We start from the raw sequence: 17,253 nt of genomic DNA on the forward strand, positions 1-17,253 counted from the left end.
ATAAAAGGAGATAAAGGAGCAGACAGTAAGAGACAATGAGAAATCTATGGTCAGGGTTCAAAACTGATTCTACCTCAAAATCATTATGAATCTTTGCCAAGATATGTTCTTCCTGGAAATCAGATTGTCCAACTTTTCCTTTAGCATTGTGTGAAACATAAAACCAGTTCATTGCTTTGTATGTATTAACTACATGTAAATATGCAAAACCATTAGAATAGCAGCACATGCAGTAGAAAATGCTCAGTAAATATAAGGTATTATTACAATTAAGACTTCTAAACTACTGCTCAGAAAACAAAAACAAAAACAAAAACATGGCATTCTAAAACAATATCACACACATTTTTTGTTTTTTTGTCATTCAATAGCCATGTTACAAAACATTATTCTGGAAAGGTCAGATCATTCTTTCTGTTGGGCTGGCATCATGTTCTTGGTTGCACTTCCCATCTTTCTGTACCCTAGACCACCACGATCCAAGTCTCTCTGAGTTCTTACCATTTTTGCAGATGCTGACATTCAACACTCCTGACCCCAAGCACTTTCCTTCAGGTAGACAGAAGCCGGCATTGTCTGAGGTATTGGCTAATATTTCTGCAGGCACCTTATACCGGAAGGCGGGCAGTCCCTGTACACTCTCAAAGTCACTGAAAGTTATGTACACTGACCTGTTAGGATGTAAGAATAAAAAGTCAGTGTGGGCTCTAGTCAGCATGATCTGCCCAGAATGGGTAAGTGACCTATAGTTCTCAGGGACAACACAGCCCAAAGCTATGGGTAAGTGGAAAATGAAGATGCAAAAGAATGATTGAAAGGTGTTCGGCCAACTCACTGTGAAATAAAGTAGGTCGATTGTAATGAAAGATGTTGAAGAGGTGGCAACTATGGTAATATCCAATGAGGCCAGGGAAAACAGAATGTGTGGTAAAAAATTAAAAAGATAACATAAGCAGAGTGTGGTAGCACACACCTGCAGTCCAGCCACTTGGGAGGCTGAGGCAGCAGAGAGAGACCCCATGTCAAAAAGAAGAAGAGACGGAGGAAAAGAAGGAAGACATCTGGAATGGAGACATGTTTAAAAATAAATAAATAAAAGAGTCCTCTAGACCAGCATGGACAGTGTGGTGACCACAAGCAGAGAAGGTGGCACCAAGTGTAAGACACAAGCAAAGCACAAGTGGAAAAGATGGGGCTGGAGTTCTGGCTCAGTGGGTAGAGCACTTGCCTGGCATGTGTGAGGCACTGGGTTTGATTCTCAGCACCACATATAAATAAATGAATAAAATAAAGGTCCATTAACTACTAAAAAATGTATTAAAAAAAACTACATTGAGATTCCATCTCACTCCAGTCAGAATGGCAATTATGAAGAATAACAATAAATGTTGGCAAGGATGTGGGGAAAAAGGTACACTCATACATTGCTGGTGGGACTGCAAATTGTTATCACCATTCTGGAAAGCAGTAGGGAGATTCCTCAGAAACCTACAATGGAACCACCATTTGACCCAGTTATCCCACTCCTCGGCATATACCCAAAGGACTTAAAATTAGCATACTATAGTGGTGCAGGCAAATCAATTTTTTACAGAAGCTCAATTCACAGTAGCTAAACTACATAACCAAGTGCCCTTCAGCAGATGAATGATAAAGAAAATGTGGTAAATATATACAATGGACTATGGCTCAGTCTTAAAGAAGAATGGAATTTTGGTATTTTCCAGTAAATGGATGGAACTGGAGGCTATCATGCTAAGTGAAATAAGCCAACCCTCCAAAACCAAAGGCTAAATGTTCTCTCTGATATGTGGATGCTAACGCACAATAAGGGGTAGGGGGATAGAAGCTCACTGGATTAGACAAAGGGGAATAAAGGGAAGGGAGAGGGATGGGAGTAGGAAAGACAGTAGAATTAATTGGACATAACTTTCCTATGTTCACATATGAATATGTGACCAGTGAAACACCACATCATGTACAACCACAAGAATGGGAAAGTGTACTCCATGTAAGTATTATAGGTCAAAATACACTCTACTGTCATGTATATATAAAAAGAACAAATAAAAAAATCATTGGAAAAAAAAACAAACAAACAGGCTCTGGAGTCTGTGCTCTTTCAATGTGCCATCAGCATTTATCACTATTATGCATAATGAGTACATTTGCACACATTCCTCATGCTTTAGGTGTTCTTGTAGTAAAAATCCTTAGTTTTAAAAAATAGAAACTTATTTTTAAAGTTCTTACCTGCAGAAATCAGATGGGAAGACATAAAGGACTTCATCTTTGGTTATTAATGGATGAAAAGAATCTCCATCTGTCCCATTAATCATATTGCATTTGTCCGTTGCCCACCAGTTAAGTGACCTACAATTGATAAGCACAAGAAAGAGTCATGATGATCAAAATGGAATATAGATTCTTTTAAATGGTCAAGACTTTCCAATATGGAATCGGAGCTGGCTATATTCATACACAGACACAGAGTACTAGGGATTAGGAGAGGAGAAAAAGAAGGTCCTGGACCTCAAATCCATCTTAATAACATAAAAGCTCCAAAGCCTTATTTTCTTCTTCCAAACTATGTATCCTACATAAAGATTTAGGAATATTGATTTACTTAAAGCAGTAACCCAATTTAGTCCACAGCCAGCCCAGGCCACAGACAGACTCTGAATAGACATATATGGCTCTATAATATTCATGACAGAGTCAATGCATCTTCTGAATACTACTCTCTTCCAAAAATAATGGAGGACTTCTCTTGGATCACAAGAAATACTGAAATGACTTTATGCTAACTGAAAGCGCAGTTGAGATAGCATGTTTTTTAAAAAACAGTTTTTAGCCATGTGTGGTGGCACATGCCTATAGTTTCAACAATTCAGGAGGCTGAGGCAGGAGGATCACAAATGTGAGGCCAACCTCAGCAACGTAGTGAGACCTGATGTCTAAACAAACAAACAAATGAAGGAGGATGTAACTCAGTGGTAAAGCACCATTGGGTTCAATTCCCAGCACCAAATACACACACACACACACACACACACACATTTGTATGTATGTTTTAAACTAATGATATATCAATGGAATAAATACTTATGTCCACTCCAAATTCAAGTGTTGAAATCCTAATCCCCAAGGTGATAGTAACAGTAGGATCTTTGGGAGGTGAACAGGTCACAAAAGCAGAGCCCTGATGGATGACATTAGTACCCTTGTTAAAGAGAAGCCAGTGGTTCCCTTCCCCTTCCCATGTGAAGTTACAGTGAGAAGAAAGTCACCGTGAGGAACTGAGCCCTCGCCAGTCACGAATCAGCCAGGGCCTTGATCCTGTACTTCCCAGCATTCAAAACAGTTTCTATAAGCTGCTCAGTCTATGATAATTTGTTTTAGTGCTTTGAATAGACTAAACCAGTTCAAAATTCAAAAGAAAGGAAAGGGCAGGCAATAAGTAGTAATTTCTCCAATTTCGGTTCCAGATGACACTTTAAGTTCAAGAACTTGGGGCTTTTCCCAAGTCCGAGTAAAGTTGTGGGTGATAAAACATGAAAGGAGAATATCTAGAAAGTCTATACTAGAACTCAAACTTCTCCTTAGATATGGTAGAGATGAGAGATGCCAAGTGGTGAGTAGGTCTAAAGACATTTGGTGGCAGATTTGAAAGCAAGGAGCAAGAACTGGAAGTTCCTCCCTGAAGTTAATAAAGATTAAAAGTGGTCCACCACGGGTTTGAAATCAGGGTCTAACAGGCAGAGATCAAAGATGCCAAAGAGCCGGGCACTGTGGCACTCCTGTAATGCCAGTGACTCATGAAGGCTGAGGCAGGAGGATTGCAAGTTTGAGGCCAGTCCAGGGAACTTAGAGAAACACTGTCTCAACATTTTGAAGCCTTACGAAGGTCTGGGGTTGTAGTTCTGTGATAGAGCACAACTGGGTTCAGTCCCCAATACTGAGAAAAAAAGAAGCAGCCAAAGAGCAGGGTGTAGTGGTGCACCTCTGGAACCAGCTGTTCGGGAAGCTGAAGCAGGAGGATAACAAGTTCGAGGCCAGGCTGGGCAACTTAGCAAGATCCTGTCTCAAGATAAAAAATAAAATAAAATGAAGGGCTGAGGGTGAGTATGTGGCAGGGCTGTCTGCTGTTGTATTTCACTGGCTACTCAGAATCTCCCTGTCCCCTCCCCTGGGCTTGTGACTCCACCTTGAGGAACCCCCTTTGTCCTCCAGTTCAGAAGGCCTAACTCCCCTAGAGCTCTTGCCCCTGCCTGCTGGGTTCCTGCTGCAGCCCAGTGCCCGGGCAGACAACGACCTACCCTACCCGTGAGGCAGCACCATGGGTGAGGAGCCTGCCCCTGGCTGACAGCTCTGGTCCCCAGGTGTGAGGGGCCACACAAAGGGGGCTTTACAAGCTCAGTGCCCTTGGAGCCATCCCCACTGGCCCCTAGAATGGTCTGGATGAGCCCCCCCCCCCCTTCAGATGTCTGCCAGAAGCTGCACTAGGGTACTGTGTGCCCATCTTCTGGTGTCCTCCGGCCCACGCAACACCCTCTTCCCCTCTCCTGAGGCCTCTGAGCACTTGGGTCTGTCTCCCTCTGTAGTTTGGGGTCTGGTAGGTGAGGTGAGTGGAGGTGACATGTCCATAGTGTCCCCTGTAGAACAGGCAATGTAAACCATACTTGGCCCCAGCCCAGGTCTGGGCCTTGTGCTAGTGATGGCATTCCTTGGGTCCAAGCATGGATGGCCCATCAGAACAGAGAGTGCCATCAGAAAGCAGAGGTGAGCTGTGTGACGACAGTCCCCCATTTGTTCAAATTGTCAGAAAGGTCTCTGTGATGCCTGTCTCATTCCCCTGTTTTGAAGGTCCCTTTGTGGGGGATTCCCTGCAGGACAATAAAGAGTTATTGAATCAAAAAAAAAAAAAAAAAAAAAAAGAGGAGGGGGGGCTTGTGTGTGGTTCAGTGGTAGAATGCTTGCCTAGCATGTGCAAGGTCCTCAGGCTCCTCCCCAATTTAAAAAAAAAAGGCCAAAGAAAGCAGCTTGTACCTGCTGTTTGGATTTAAACTTATGGAAAGTTTAGTGGCTGGGGAGGTGGGAAAACCCAGACATACACTCATAACCAGAAGTGGAGCCCAGCTTTCTGCTGATTTCCCCCAGTGCAACTGCCGGAGGCTCCCATGGGCACACTGGTTCTGGACTGGGGACTCCAGAGTATGAGACTTGGAGGAAGTACAAAATCCGTACAGAGAGAGGTAAGGAGAGACAAGTAAACCCATGCACACTGATAACAGACTCCCTTCCCAACTAAGGTAATTCTGCAAATCAAGATTCCTTTAGGGGCTGGGATTGTGGCTCAGTGGCAGAGCACTTGCCTAGAATGTGTGAAGCACCAGGTTCTATCCTCAGCACCACATATAAATAAGCAAAAAATAAAGGTACATCAACAACTAAAATAATTTTAAAAAAAAGATTCATTTAATTGAAGGAAACTTACATTAAAGGACCAGAAGCAAAATCAACAACAAAGAAATGAATTCACTTTAGAAGAAATTAAAATAATGAAACAACCTGGCTAATACTTCAAATATGTATGCTGGTTAGTATCCTTCAAGAGACAATTGAAAAAATAACATCCTTAAAAAATAGTGGGAAATTATTTAAAAAATAAAAAAGAATGAAATAAGGAAGATACAAAAATGGAAAATAAAGAAATCTTAGATATAAAAAATTAGGTTATTTTTTTTTGGGGGGGGGGCACTCAGTATAGGAATAAAACCCAGGCTGTACATAGCTAAAGAGAAAACTGAACTGGAAGATAGTTCTAAGGAATTTACAAAAATAAAAGCTCAGAAAAATTAAAAATTAAAGGACCAAGATACAGAAAGTAGATGAGAGGCTTCAATAAATGTGTAAGAGGAATTCAGGGACTCGGGGAGTAAGTATGACTAGGCTGAAAAATACCAGAGGGGCTGGGTTGTGGGTCAGTGGTAGAGCACTTGCCTAGCATGTGTGAGGCACTGGGTTCAATTCTCAGCACCACATATAAATAAATAAAATAAAGGTCTATTGACAACTAAAAAATATTAAAAAATTAATACCAGAGAAACATTGATTGAAGAGATAATTGCTGAAAGTATTCAAGGTATCCCTCAAGGGCCAAACAAAATAAATACAATAAATTCAGATCTGGACACGGTTTTGCAGAAGATAAAGGGAAAAGATAAAGACCAAAGGTCAATGGAGTAACAGCACTGTAATTTTGAATGGTTGGCCTAGAATTCTGTACCTGGCTAAAATCATTCAAAACTCAGAGTGGAATAATGACATTTAAATGTCATTTGCATATATATATGTTAATATATGCAAAGTCACAGAGATTTTACCACCTCAGAGCCTTACTGAATGAAAGAGCTAAGCATGCTGGGTTTCTCCAACTATTAACATTCTGGACTTGGGACTTTTCTGTCCTGTATTGGTAGGCTTTAGGGCTGCAATGCCACTACCCTGTAGACAGATGCCAGCAGCACTCCTCGGTTGAGACAACTAAAAAATGTCCAGACATCAACAAATGTCTCCTGGGCTGGGATGGGTGGCAAAATGACCTGTGATTGCAAATCACCATATCAACAGACAATCTTTAGCAAGAAGAAAAATGAACCCAGGAGGAAGATATGAGAAGAAAAAAAAGTATAAATTAGTAAATATGTTGGTGAGATAATGATTTTTTAAAAATTTGTATTTCTTAAAAGAGGTAGTATGTTAGGTACACCGTTCAGCATTTTGCCTTAATAATTCTTACAGAAAATGCTTTTTATTTTTTCCTGTTCTTTAACTAGCCAGATGACTGATATGGAATAAGCACTAACAGGACAAGTTAACCGCTTATATTTAACTTGGTAAGAGTTTATGAAATAAGGTGTAGACAAGAGTAACAAGGAAGAGGTACATGTGTGGGTGGTAAGATCTGGGTAAAGTTATTGTCTTGTTTGGAAGGAGAAAAAAGAAGAAACAGATGTTGAGAAAAGTTGTAGCTAAATATGAATCATAAAAACCTAAGTGTGGAAGCAAATGTAGAAATAAGTCCAATGTATCAAATAACATATCATTGTATCACAAATGTACCCATAATTACAACATCTATATAAAACGATTAAGCTCTCCTATTAAAAGCCTGGAAAATAGATTGGATATAGAATGACATCCAGCTATATCCTGTTTACAAGTAAATTTCCCTTCTAGCCCAATACCTAGCCACCTCGCACTTCCTCCACCCCACCACCAGACTGTTAGACAGTCATCCTGGCTTCTTCTAAATTCTTTTAGAGATCTTATATATTCGGGTGTGTGTGTAAATATATTTGTATACATATATGTGCATGCTTTAAAAATTTATATGACTGTTAATTTAAAAATAGTTCAAAAATTGTGACGCTAGTAGAGTTCCCCCTCATTCTGCACCCAGTTTCTCCCACTTGTTAGCATTGGGCATTATTGTAGAACATTTGTTACAATTAATGAAGTAACGTAGATATGTTATTATTAACTGATGTTCATACAATATTCCCATTTCCTTAGTTTTCCTCTGATGTTCTATTTCTGTTCCGGGATCCATCCAAGACACTACGTGACACATCGTGGTCATATTTCCTGGGGTTCTTCTGTGTTGTAATACTTTATCACACTTGCCTTTGTATTTGATGACCTTGACAGTTTTGAGCAGGGATGGCTGGGTATTTTTTAAAAATATCCCTCCTTGAGGATTAGTCTGGTGTTTTTCTCATGGCTGGGCTTTAGGAAGAAGACCACAGAGACGAAGTACCACTTTGTGCCTGTTATCACACGGTATCGACACGACCTGCCACTGTTGATGCCCTTGGCTACCTGGCTGAGGAGGAGTTTGCCTGTTTTCATCTCTGTGAGGTGACTGCTCACCCTCCTTACTGCCTCCTTGGTTTGTTTGACATGGTTCATGTTTGGACATGCTTTTAAAATTTGTATTTCTTAAAAGCGGTAGTATGTTAGGTACACCGTGCAGCATTTTGCCTTAATAATTCTCACAGAAAATGCTTTTTATTTTTTCCTGTTCTTTAACTAGCCAGATGACTGATACAGAATAAGCACTAACAGGACAAGTTAACCGCTCATTTCCTGGGTTTTCTGGAATCTACCTTTGAAACAGAAAGAAATGTACCTCACAGATATTAGCTAAGCTTTCTGTAAAATTATTCCAATGAATTAGAAATACGGTAATATGATATGCTTACGTTACACCTAAAATTGCTATTGACATTTTTCATTATGTTACCCAAAGTTCTTTTTACAAAAAAATATACATGATGAATTTCTCTCAGAATTTGAAGTCAGGATGCAGTCTATTTCCTTGAAATAACACAGCCATAAACCCCACAAAACTCATTGTATATCCCTTTTCCTGGATTACTCTGGAGTTTACAAGTAAATCAAATGTTCAGGAATGGAACTCCTTGACTTTGGGCTTTGAAGAATTAGCCTCCTACTCCGTAAAAGGTTTCTCATTTTTCTGACTCTAAAAAAAAAAAATCAGATTATTTTGTTTTCTATATAGCTTTATTGTAAGCTATCTCAGCTCCTGTTTTGGAAGTAGCTTAGTGATACATTGTAAGTATTAAAATATAAAACATTCTTAAAATGCTATAATACTGAACTTACACATATTTTATCTTTAGAGAAAAATACATCAACAATTCACAACCATGAAATTAAAAAGAGAACCAGAATCATCCTTCCCTCCTCAAACAATCACTGGTTGGAAAGTATTTGTGCTGTGGCTATGGCACATCTTTCCATGACTACTGAGAAAGAGAGAGACTTGACCCTGACTTGTAATTTACACCTGATCCTGATAACTCTACAAATCATTATTATTTAATTTAAAAAATATATCATGTCCCCTTAATTTACAAAATAATTACAAGAATATTTATACATTTTCACATTTACATATTTATACATTTTCATCCAAAAATGCTAAAATTTTTTAAAATATTTTTTTAAGAGAGAGAGAGAATTTTTAATATTTATTTTTTAGTTTTCGGCGGACACAACATCTTCGTTTGTATGTGGTGCTGAGGATCGAACCCGGGCCGCACGCATGCCAGGCGAGTGCACTACCGCTTGAGCCACATCCCCAGCCCCCAAAATGCTAAAATTTTTAAAGAATGTATACTTAGTTCAAATAAAAGATGAAAAAAATAATTAAAACTATAAGTCGTTAGACTTACGTTTTTCCATTCCACTCCACAATTTTTGTAAAGTTAAGGTAATTGTCTTCTCCAGTTAGGAAAACATAATCTCCATCATTAGTTCCATTTTTCTGAAAATAAATGAATGTGATAACTTAATTAACTTTTTGTCACTTTGTCTAGGAAAGGCTGTTCAGTTGTTTGGTTAAACACAAGTCTAGATGTGCTATTGTGACAGAATTTCATGGATGGAATAAATACCTACAATCAGTTAACTAACTAAAAGAGATTACCCTCAAGAACGTGAGTGGGTGAGGCAGATGCCTATAATCCCAACTGCTCAGGAGGCTGAGGCAGGAGGATTGCAAATTCAAAGCCAGCCTCAGGATTTAGTGAGGCCCTAAGCAACTCAGCAAGACCCTGTTTCAAAATGAAAAACTTTTTTTTAAAAGCACTGGAGCTGTGGCTCAGTGGTTAATTTAACCCTGGGTTAAGTTCCTAGTATATATATAAAAAAAATTGTGAGTTGGTAGACCTCATTCAATCAATTCAAAGGCTTGAGAACAAAATCTGAAGCATCCTGGAGAAGGAATTTTTCAGAAGACTGTGACATAGATAAGAGTAAGATTCTCAGATAGGCTGAACTTGAAAATAACTACATATTTAAAGATAAGCAAACTACCTGTGATCCTGGAGCCTACCTACCCCTAATATAACACTTTCTTCCTGAGGTTAGTTTTGTCTATTACCAGCTTGCCAACTATTTATGTTATTCAAGAATTTTTTCCTCAAAAAAAAAAAAAAAAACACACTACTTTCTTGTCAGGCATGGTGGCAGATGCCTATGATTCCAGCTACTTAGGAAGCTGAAACAGGGAGGGTTGAGGCCGGTCTTGGCAACTTAGCAAGACCCTGTCTCAAAATAGAATTTAAAAAGGGCTGGGGATGTAGCTCAGGGGTAGAGCACTTTCCTAGCATGTGCAAGCCCTGAATTCAATCCCCAGCTTCAGGATAAAAAAGAAAAAAAACAAAACAAAAAACCACATGCACATACACTTTCTTATTTTTCATACAGTATAAGACACATCTAGAATGACAGACAATTTTGGAATTCTAGAAGAAAATTTAAGGTAAGAAGAAATCTTGGTTGGGGTGCCTCCCCCCTTGCCCTCACCATAAGCTGAACAAAGAAGCTTTGAAGAAAACTCAACGTACCTCATAAAACAGGCCAAAATATGGGGAGATGTCAGATCTGAAGGCATGGATGAGGGACAAGATCTCATCTTTGTAGCCCCAGAGCAATTCGTCAACCGTGTGAGTCACAAAGAGCTTCTGCTGATAGGCTTTCAACATGGCTTCGATGAGTGTCCTGAGGAAGCGGACCTGGGCCCATTCTATGACAGTCTGGGTGACAAAGGCAACTTAAGATCAGAGTGTGCTCCTCTCCAAAACACCTCTCTTCTACTATCCCTCATCAAGAGGGGCTGGAAACTTCTATGTTGAGGTTAAAGAGCTGAAAATCAGTCTGTGAGCTCCTCTCTGGTTGCATGTGGAATAATAAGGCTCTTCAGTTGTTGTTATTTCTCATATTATGTTTTGTAAATGTGAGCTTAGCATCCTCATTTGCAGGCTGTCATCCCAACATCACAGAAGGGGAAAGTTCTTGTGAATACATGGCATTTTTGACCACACAGTGGCGCTATGGTTCCTTCTGAGCGGAGCTGAAAGTTGTACCCTCATTATAAAAGGTACACCACTAGGTCGCAGAGTAAGGCAGGATCTGAGATCCATATTCCCTCAGGTTCTAGGTCCAACAAGTGTCTAACTGAATATGTATGGGGAAGTCACCAAGAGGTTGGTGTACTTGAGTGTACTTGAATCAGAAAGTTTCCTGGTCCCAGAGGCTCGGGAGGCTGAGGCAGGAGAATCGCAAGTTCAAAGCCAGCCACAGCAATTTAGCCAGGCCCTAAAGCAACTTAGCAAGACTCTGTTTCAAATTTTTAAAAAAATATAAAAAGGGCTGGGGATGTGGCTCAGTGGTTAAGCACCTCTGGGTTCAATCCCTGGTCCCCCACAACCATCAAAAACAAGTTTCTTGGGTTTCAGTATAGTATAGGCAGAGTATAGGTGCCATTATAAGATGGAATTGCCATTATCAATAGGTTCTAATCAATGGCCCATTCTTTGCAATTTGAAAAAGGGAGGAAAAAAGTCAATCCGCATATTTCGAGAATCTGAAATTCCAGATAGAAATCTGAACTAAGAAGTGGTATGCGAATTCTATTGCTAGAATAACAAAAAAGCGGGGGGGGGGGGGGGGGGGGGGCAAATAAGTATGTTTTAAATTACTAGCTACCAAAGAAATTCTTATTTATTTCACAAGTGCTAATGCTGAACACACAGAAAGAAACTGTGAAAACAAATCCTAAAATTTGTATTTTTATTATCATTTGAAAAGACCTTGTTAATAGACCTCAGGGGGAAAAAAAAGTCTAAGATGGCTTTAAAGAAGAGAAGGAAGATACATTTTCTACTATATATATATATATATATATATATATATTTTAAAGCATGGTAGTTCCTAAATAGGTTCCTAAAACCAAAACTATATACTAGCCTTATCCTTTTCCTTTCTTCTAAAATTCACAATGATATAAAAATGTCTGCTTACCAGTACAGGAATATTCAGTGTTCTAATTAAGTCAACTTTAGGGTCTCCAACAGATTGGTTCCGTTCAAAAACGTATGCCTTGTTGCTAACAGCAGATATCGTTGTTCCGTTATCTCCAAATTGAACATTTGCCTTGTTTCTGATTTCCCTAAAAGAAAAAAAAATATTTGAAAATAGATACCACTTTCATAAACAAGACTTTTCCTTTTTTTTCAGTATCAAAGTTATACTTTCAATATAACTCTTTCTAAAGGATACATTATTTAGAGAGGCTGTATATAGAAACCCTTAAAACCTTGGGATTGAAGCTAAAATGTGGGATTGAAGAAAATGAGGCTTCAGATAGTTTTCTCCAAAAAGATTGTTTTCATTCTTTCCCCCCATGATTGGGAAAGGACAGCAGTCAAGGGCCATCTTGACCAGGGAATTGAAGCAACCAAGAAACTCTCTTTCCTTGGATATGGTTTGATCCTGAAATATTATCAACATTTTCACTTCAGTTTATAGCTTCACTTTGAATTTCAATTTATTTATTAATGCCTTCTTATTTCTATCCTGAATTCAGTTGAAAATTCATTGAAGAAATTGTGGTTTACTGGGTGTGGTGGTGCATGCCTGTAAGACCAGCTACTTAGGGGGCTGAGTGAGACAGAATTGAAACTTTGAGGCCAGCCTCAGCAACTTAACAAGATTCTATCTCAAAATAAAAATTTTGAAAAGGGCTGTGGATATAGCTAAGTGATGGAGCACTTGCCTGTCATATGCAAGGGCCTTCCCTGGGTTCAAACCCCACTACTGAGGGAAAAAAAAAATAAGGCCCAAGGCTTAGTAAGTTAAAACAGTTTATTCTTGTTTGTAATGCAGTTCAGTTTGGTTCAAGTTAGTTCCCCAAATGAAGTATTAGGAAATCTCTTAGAAAGTGTTTGGTAGAGCACAGTAGGATAACTATGGTTGACTCTAATAACCGAATAGTACAAAATAGCTAATAGAAAGAATTTTCAATGTTCCAAACATAAATAATAAATGAGACGATAAGTTAGTTGTCATGATTAGATCAGTCCACATCCCACATATAATATGTAATTATACATATTGTCACTGTTCAGCATCAATATGTATAATTACTAAGTCAATCAAACATATGTCTACATACATGAATATATAAAGAACTCAAAAAATGCCAAGAAAACAAATAAACCAATTAATAAATAGGCAAATGAATTAAATAGACATTTCTCAAAGAAGAAATACAAATGGCCCAACAAATATATGAAAGAATGTTCTACATCATTATCAATTAGGGAACTGAAAATCAAAACAACATTGAGATTTCATGTCAGTCCAGTCGGAATGGCAGTCATCAAGAATACAAACAAGAATAAGTTCTGAAGAGGATATGGAGAAAAAGTAATACTTTTACATTGTTCATGGTATTGTAAATTAGTACAAACACTATGAAAATCAGTATGAGAATTCCCCAAAAAACTAGACATGAAACCACCATAGGACTCAGCTATGTCACTCCTCAGTATTTATCCTAAGGAATTAAAGTCAGTATACTATAATGATACATGCAAACCCATGTTTATAGCAGCACAGTTCACAATAGCCAAACAATGGAACCAGTCTAGGTGTCCATCAACTGATGAATGGATAAAGAAAATGTGGTATATATACACAATGAGTTTTATTTGGCCATAAAGGAGAATAAAATTATGTCATTTGCAGGAAAATGGATGGAACTTGAGACTATTGTTAAGTGGAATAAGCTAAACTCAGTAATGTTATATGTTTTCTCTCCTATATGGAAGCTAGAGAGGAAAAAGGAAAAGAAAGGTATTCAGGGGTAGGTGTCTTTTGAAAATCGAATGGAGATCAGTAGAGCAGAGGAAGGGCCCAGCGGGGAGGGAAAGAGGAAATACTGGGGAATGAATGATATTGGCTAAATTATATTGTTATATTGTGTTCATGTATAAGTATGTAACAATGAATCCCCACCACTATGTACAACTATAATGAACCAATAAAAAATATGGAAAAATAAATGAATAAAATTAAGGGTTAGACTAGAAATAACAAAAACAAAGTGATTTGTTAGAAGATGAAGGAGGAGAGGGAATTTCAAAGCTAAACCCCTGCTTAGCCACAGCTGGTGCTGACAGAGAGGACACATTTCTCCACATTCAACTGGCATTCCCAGAGCTTCTCTGTAGCAAGTATGAGGACCAAACCTTCTGCAAGAGTAGCTGTTTACACCATATAGTTCATAACCCACTTGAACCAAATGTATGAAATATGATATGTCAAGAACTATGTAATGTTTTGAACAACTAATAATAAAAATTTTAAAAGAAAGAGTAGCTGTTTACAATATGTACTTAGCTGTGCACATTAACTGAGCTCGATGCTAAGGAGCTAGATGTAGAAAAAGTGACACGAGAGTGAACACCAGTTTGCAGGCAAAGAAAGCCAGGCTGGGGAGCCAAGAGGAAGAACTCAGAATAGGTCTAGGGGTCAACTCTGCCAAGTTAGAAAATTAATGTCAAAAGTCAATGACCTGGCTAAGTAAGGCTTATTTTTTTTCTTCACCTAGGCCCTAGGTCATGAACTTAGAAGCCTGGATAATCCCAAACCTAGAGCCTGCTTCCTTTATGTTTATTTATATTTACTGACTAGAGATAGCTTTTTAAATGTTTTCTTTTTTGCTTACCCTGGAATATCAAAATTTTCCAAATCTCAAAAAAAAAAAAAAAAAAATGTAATTCCCTGCAGGTTGACTATGCCAGGTCACTTACAGTTAACTACGTGACTTCTCTCAGCAGTCTGGAGTCCTCCACCAGTCATGACTGGTAAGGCATGACTGACACTTGGCCTTTACAGAGTGCTCTAATGAAAGAAGACAGTAAGACATGACCTCTGATTCCACAGAGGCCAAGCAACCACAAAGAGAGACAGCCAGGGCTTTCCTCTCAAAACAACTTGCTAGGGGCTGGGGTGGTGGCTCAGAGTGCTTGCCTGGCATGCGTGAGCCACTGGGTTCGATCCTCAGCACCACATGAAAATGAAATAAGGGTATTATGTCCATCTGTAACTAAAAAAGAAATACTTAAAAAATATATATGTTAGTCTGAGGAAACTAAAATGTTTTCCTCCCAAGCACTCTGGTCACTCTGGCAACAATGAGATGGACACAGCACACAAAGAAAGGTTTTAGTAATAACATCAACAAATCTAGTGACCCAAATCCCCCATGGGTGATCACCAACAGTCAACTAAAATCAAGGAGGCCACTGGTAAACAGCGGGTTGAGAGCAAGAAGTGATCACTTACTGCCCTATGGTATCAGAGAACACGAAAAGACACTTTTAAAAATAGACCAAAGAAGCATCTAGAAATACAAACAAGAGTTTAAGACAAAAACAAAAGTAAATTATTCAAGAAACCATATTTAAAAGTGCCTGGTAGTCCCTCTTGATTAAGAGATGCTAATGAAACTCAGACCACAGTTAACATTTGTTAATCTCAAACATGGTTCTAGGCATTAAGAAATGACCTGGGCCTGTGCTCTAGACCTGTAATTCAAAGCAACTCAGAAGATTGAGGCAGGAAAATCAAAAGTTTGAGGTCAGGCTGGACAACTTAGTGAGACCCTGTCTCAAAAAAAAAAAAAAATTAAAAAAAAAGGGCTGGGTGCAGTTCAGGGCTGTCTGCAATACTGTCATTCAACCCCTTCTTTGGGTCCTTTTGGTTCCTTCATTCACCTAATCCTCTGCTGAAAATCACTGTAGGGAGTGACTGAGCACAAGAGAGAAGTGTAAGTCGAGATCTGACTGCTAGGTTTAGCATTCAACTCTAGCATCATTGATACTTGTTCTGGGACTAAGAAGTTACTCATTGCTTCTGTGCTCAGTTTCCTCATCTGCAAAATGGAGGTAATAACATGTCTATCTTGTAGGGTTGTTATGAGAATTAAATCCACAGAAATCGACCATCCAGTGAGGACACACCTGGCACATACTAAGTGCCTAGAAGCACTAGTTACTAATACCACGTGCAAAGGCTTGTGCTTAGCTCCTGAGAGGCAGGATGAGTCCTGGTTCTTGTTTGTCCTCAGAGAACCCACAGCAGGACAGGGAGACTGCCATTGAAACACTGCCTTCCTTGTGGTAAGTGCTCTGCTGGAAGACCACAGGAGCTAGAGGACCATGGAGAGGGCGGCAACAGGAAAGCAAATCCTGAGAACATCATCATGCACCTGTGGGTTGGTCCTGGAAGGTATAGGCTGACCCTAGGTAGGAGGTGGAGGATGCCTTCCAGACAGAGGCAGAGGGACAGGCGGACAGACAGCACAGAATGACAGCACAGGACCCACTTCCCGAGTGCATAGGGGAAAGCTGTGGTCAGGGCAGAAGATGACATGACTGAGATGATGTGAAAGAGCAGCATCAAGTGAGAGCAAGGCTGCACGGAAAAAACATGTCCCGTGAAGATGAGTTTCCAAGTCTCAGAGGGAAGCCAAAGGCAAGCACTAAGGTGTAGGGGATCTTTTTCTATTTTTCTTAGTTTTGAGTTTAAGGATTTAAAAAAATACATTATTTCATTCAAAACCACTTTTGTTCCTTTTTTTGGGGGGTGGTGGTGGCTACTAATCTAAAAGACTATCATAGAAGAGCAAGTCAGGCTTAGAAGAAGGGTAGGCACTCTTCTTGGAAACAATCGTGGGATTTAAATTTTTTATCATTTCTTTGATATTAAAAAAAATTATATGTTTAGCTAAGAGATAAGAATCCAAGAAATAGAAGCACACAATTTAAAAGTTTGAACAAAGTTTCTACCTTTGCTAAATGGCAAGGAAGACAGTTTGATCCTTAAAAAGTTACATGTGAAAAAAAAAAGACTGAATTACAAGAAAATAGACTTGAATATCAAACCTTTAATGGGAGTAGGACTTCTTTCTTTTTAACTGACACATAATAATTGTACATATTTATGAGGCACAGTGTAGTCCAATACACTATAAAATGGGTGACAATCAGATCAGGGTAACTGGCATATCTATGGCCCAACTTAGGAAGCAGTGTTCCTTCCTGTGTTCTGGGAGCATTCCAAATTCTCCTACTAGCTATTTGGAAATAATTAATTGTTGTGCTATTAGAAAATTATAAGTTCCTCCTCCTATCCCTTGAACTCACTGTCCTCCATCTCTTCAACCCCCACCCCAGGCTCTGGTAACCTCCATTCTACTCCCTGCTTCTAGGGGATCAAGGTTTTCAGATCCCACATATGCATAAGATCATGCAGTCTTTGCCTTTCTGCGCTTGACTTATTTCACTTAACATATCAGCCTTCAGTTATGTC

At 39.1% G+C, this 17,253-nt stretch overlaps 1 protein-coding gene across 1 annotated transcript in view; it reads right to left on the reverse strand.

Moving 5' to 3' along the window:
* Scarb2 (scavenger receptor class B member 2) overlaps window positions 1-17,253 on the reverse strand; it is a 59,632-nt gene that overhangs the window by 11,946 nt on the left and 30,433 nt on the right. The window contains exons 3-7 of the mRNA XM_027939796.3: window positions 11,896-12,043; window positions 10,440-10,628; window positions 9,264-9,355; window positions 2,254-2,373; window positions 502-671 (exon numbers count right to left, since the gene is read on the reverse strand). Coding sequence (XP_027795597.1) covers window positions 502-671; window positions 2,254-2,373; window positions 9,264-9,355; window positions 10,440-10,628; window positions 11,896-12,043 — 719 coding nt within the window. The remainder of the gene's footprint in view (window positions 1-501; window positions 672-2,253; window positions 2,374-9,263; window positions 9,356-10,439; window positions 10,629-11,895; window positions 12,044-17,253) is intronic.

Source organism: Marmota flaviventris, chromosome 7 (assembly GCF_047511675.1).
Source record: "Marmota flaviventris isolate mMarFla1 chromosome 7, mMarFla1.hap1, whole genome shotgun sequence".
NCBI classification, from domain to species: Eukaryota; Metazoa; Chordata; class Mammalia; order Rodentia; family Sciuridae; genus Marmota; species Marmota flaviventris.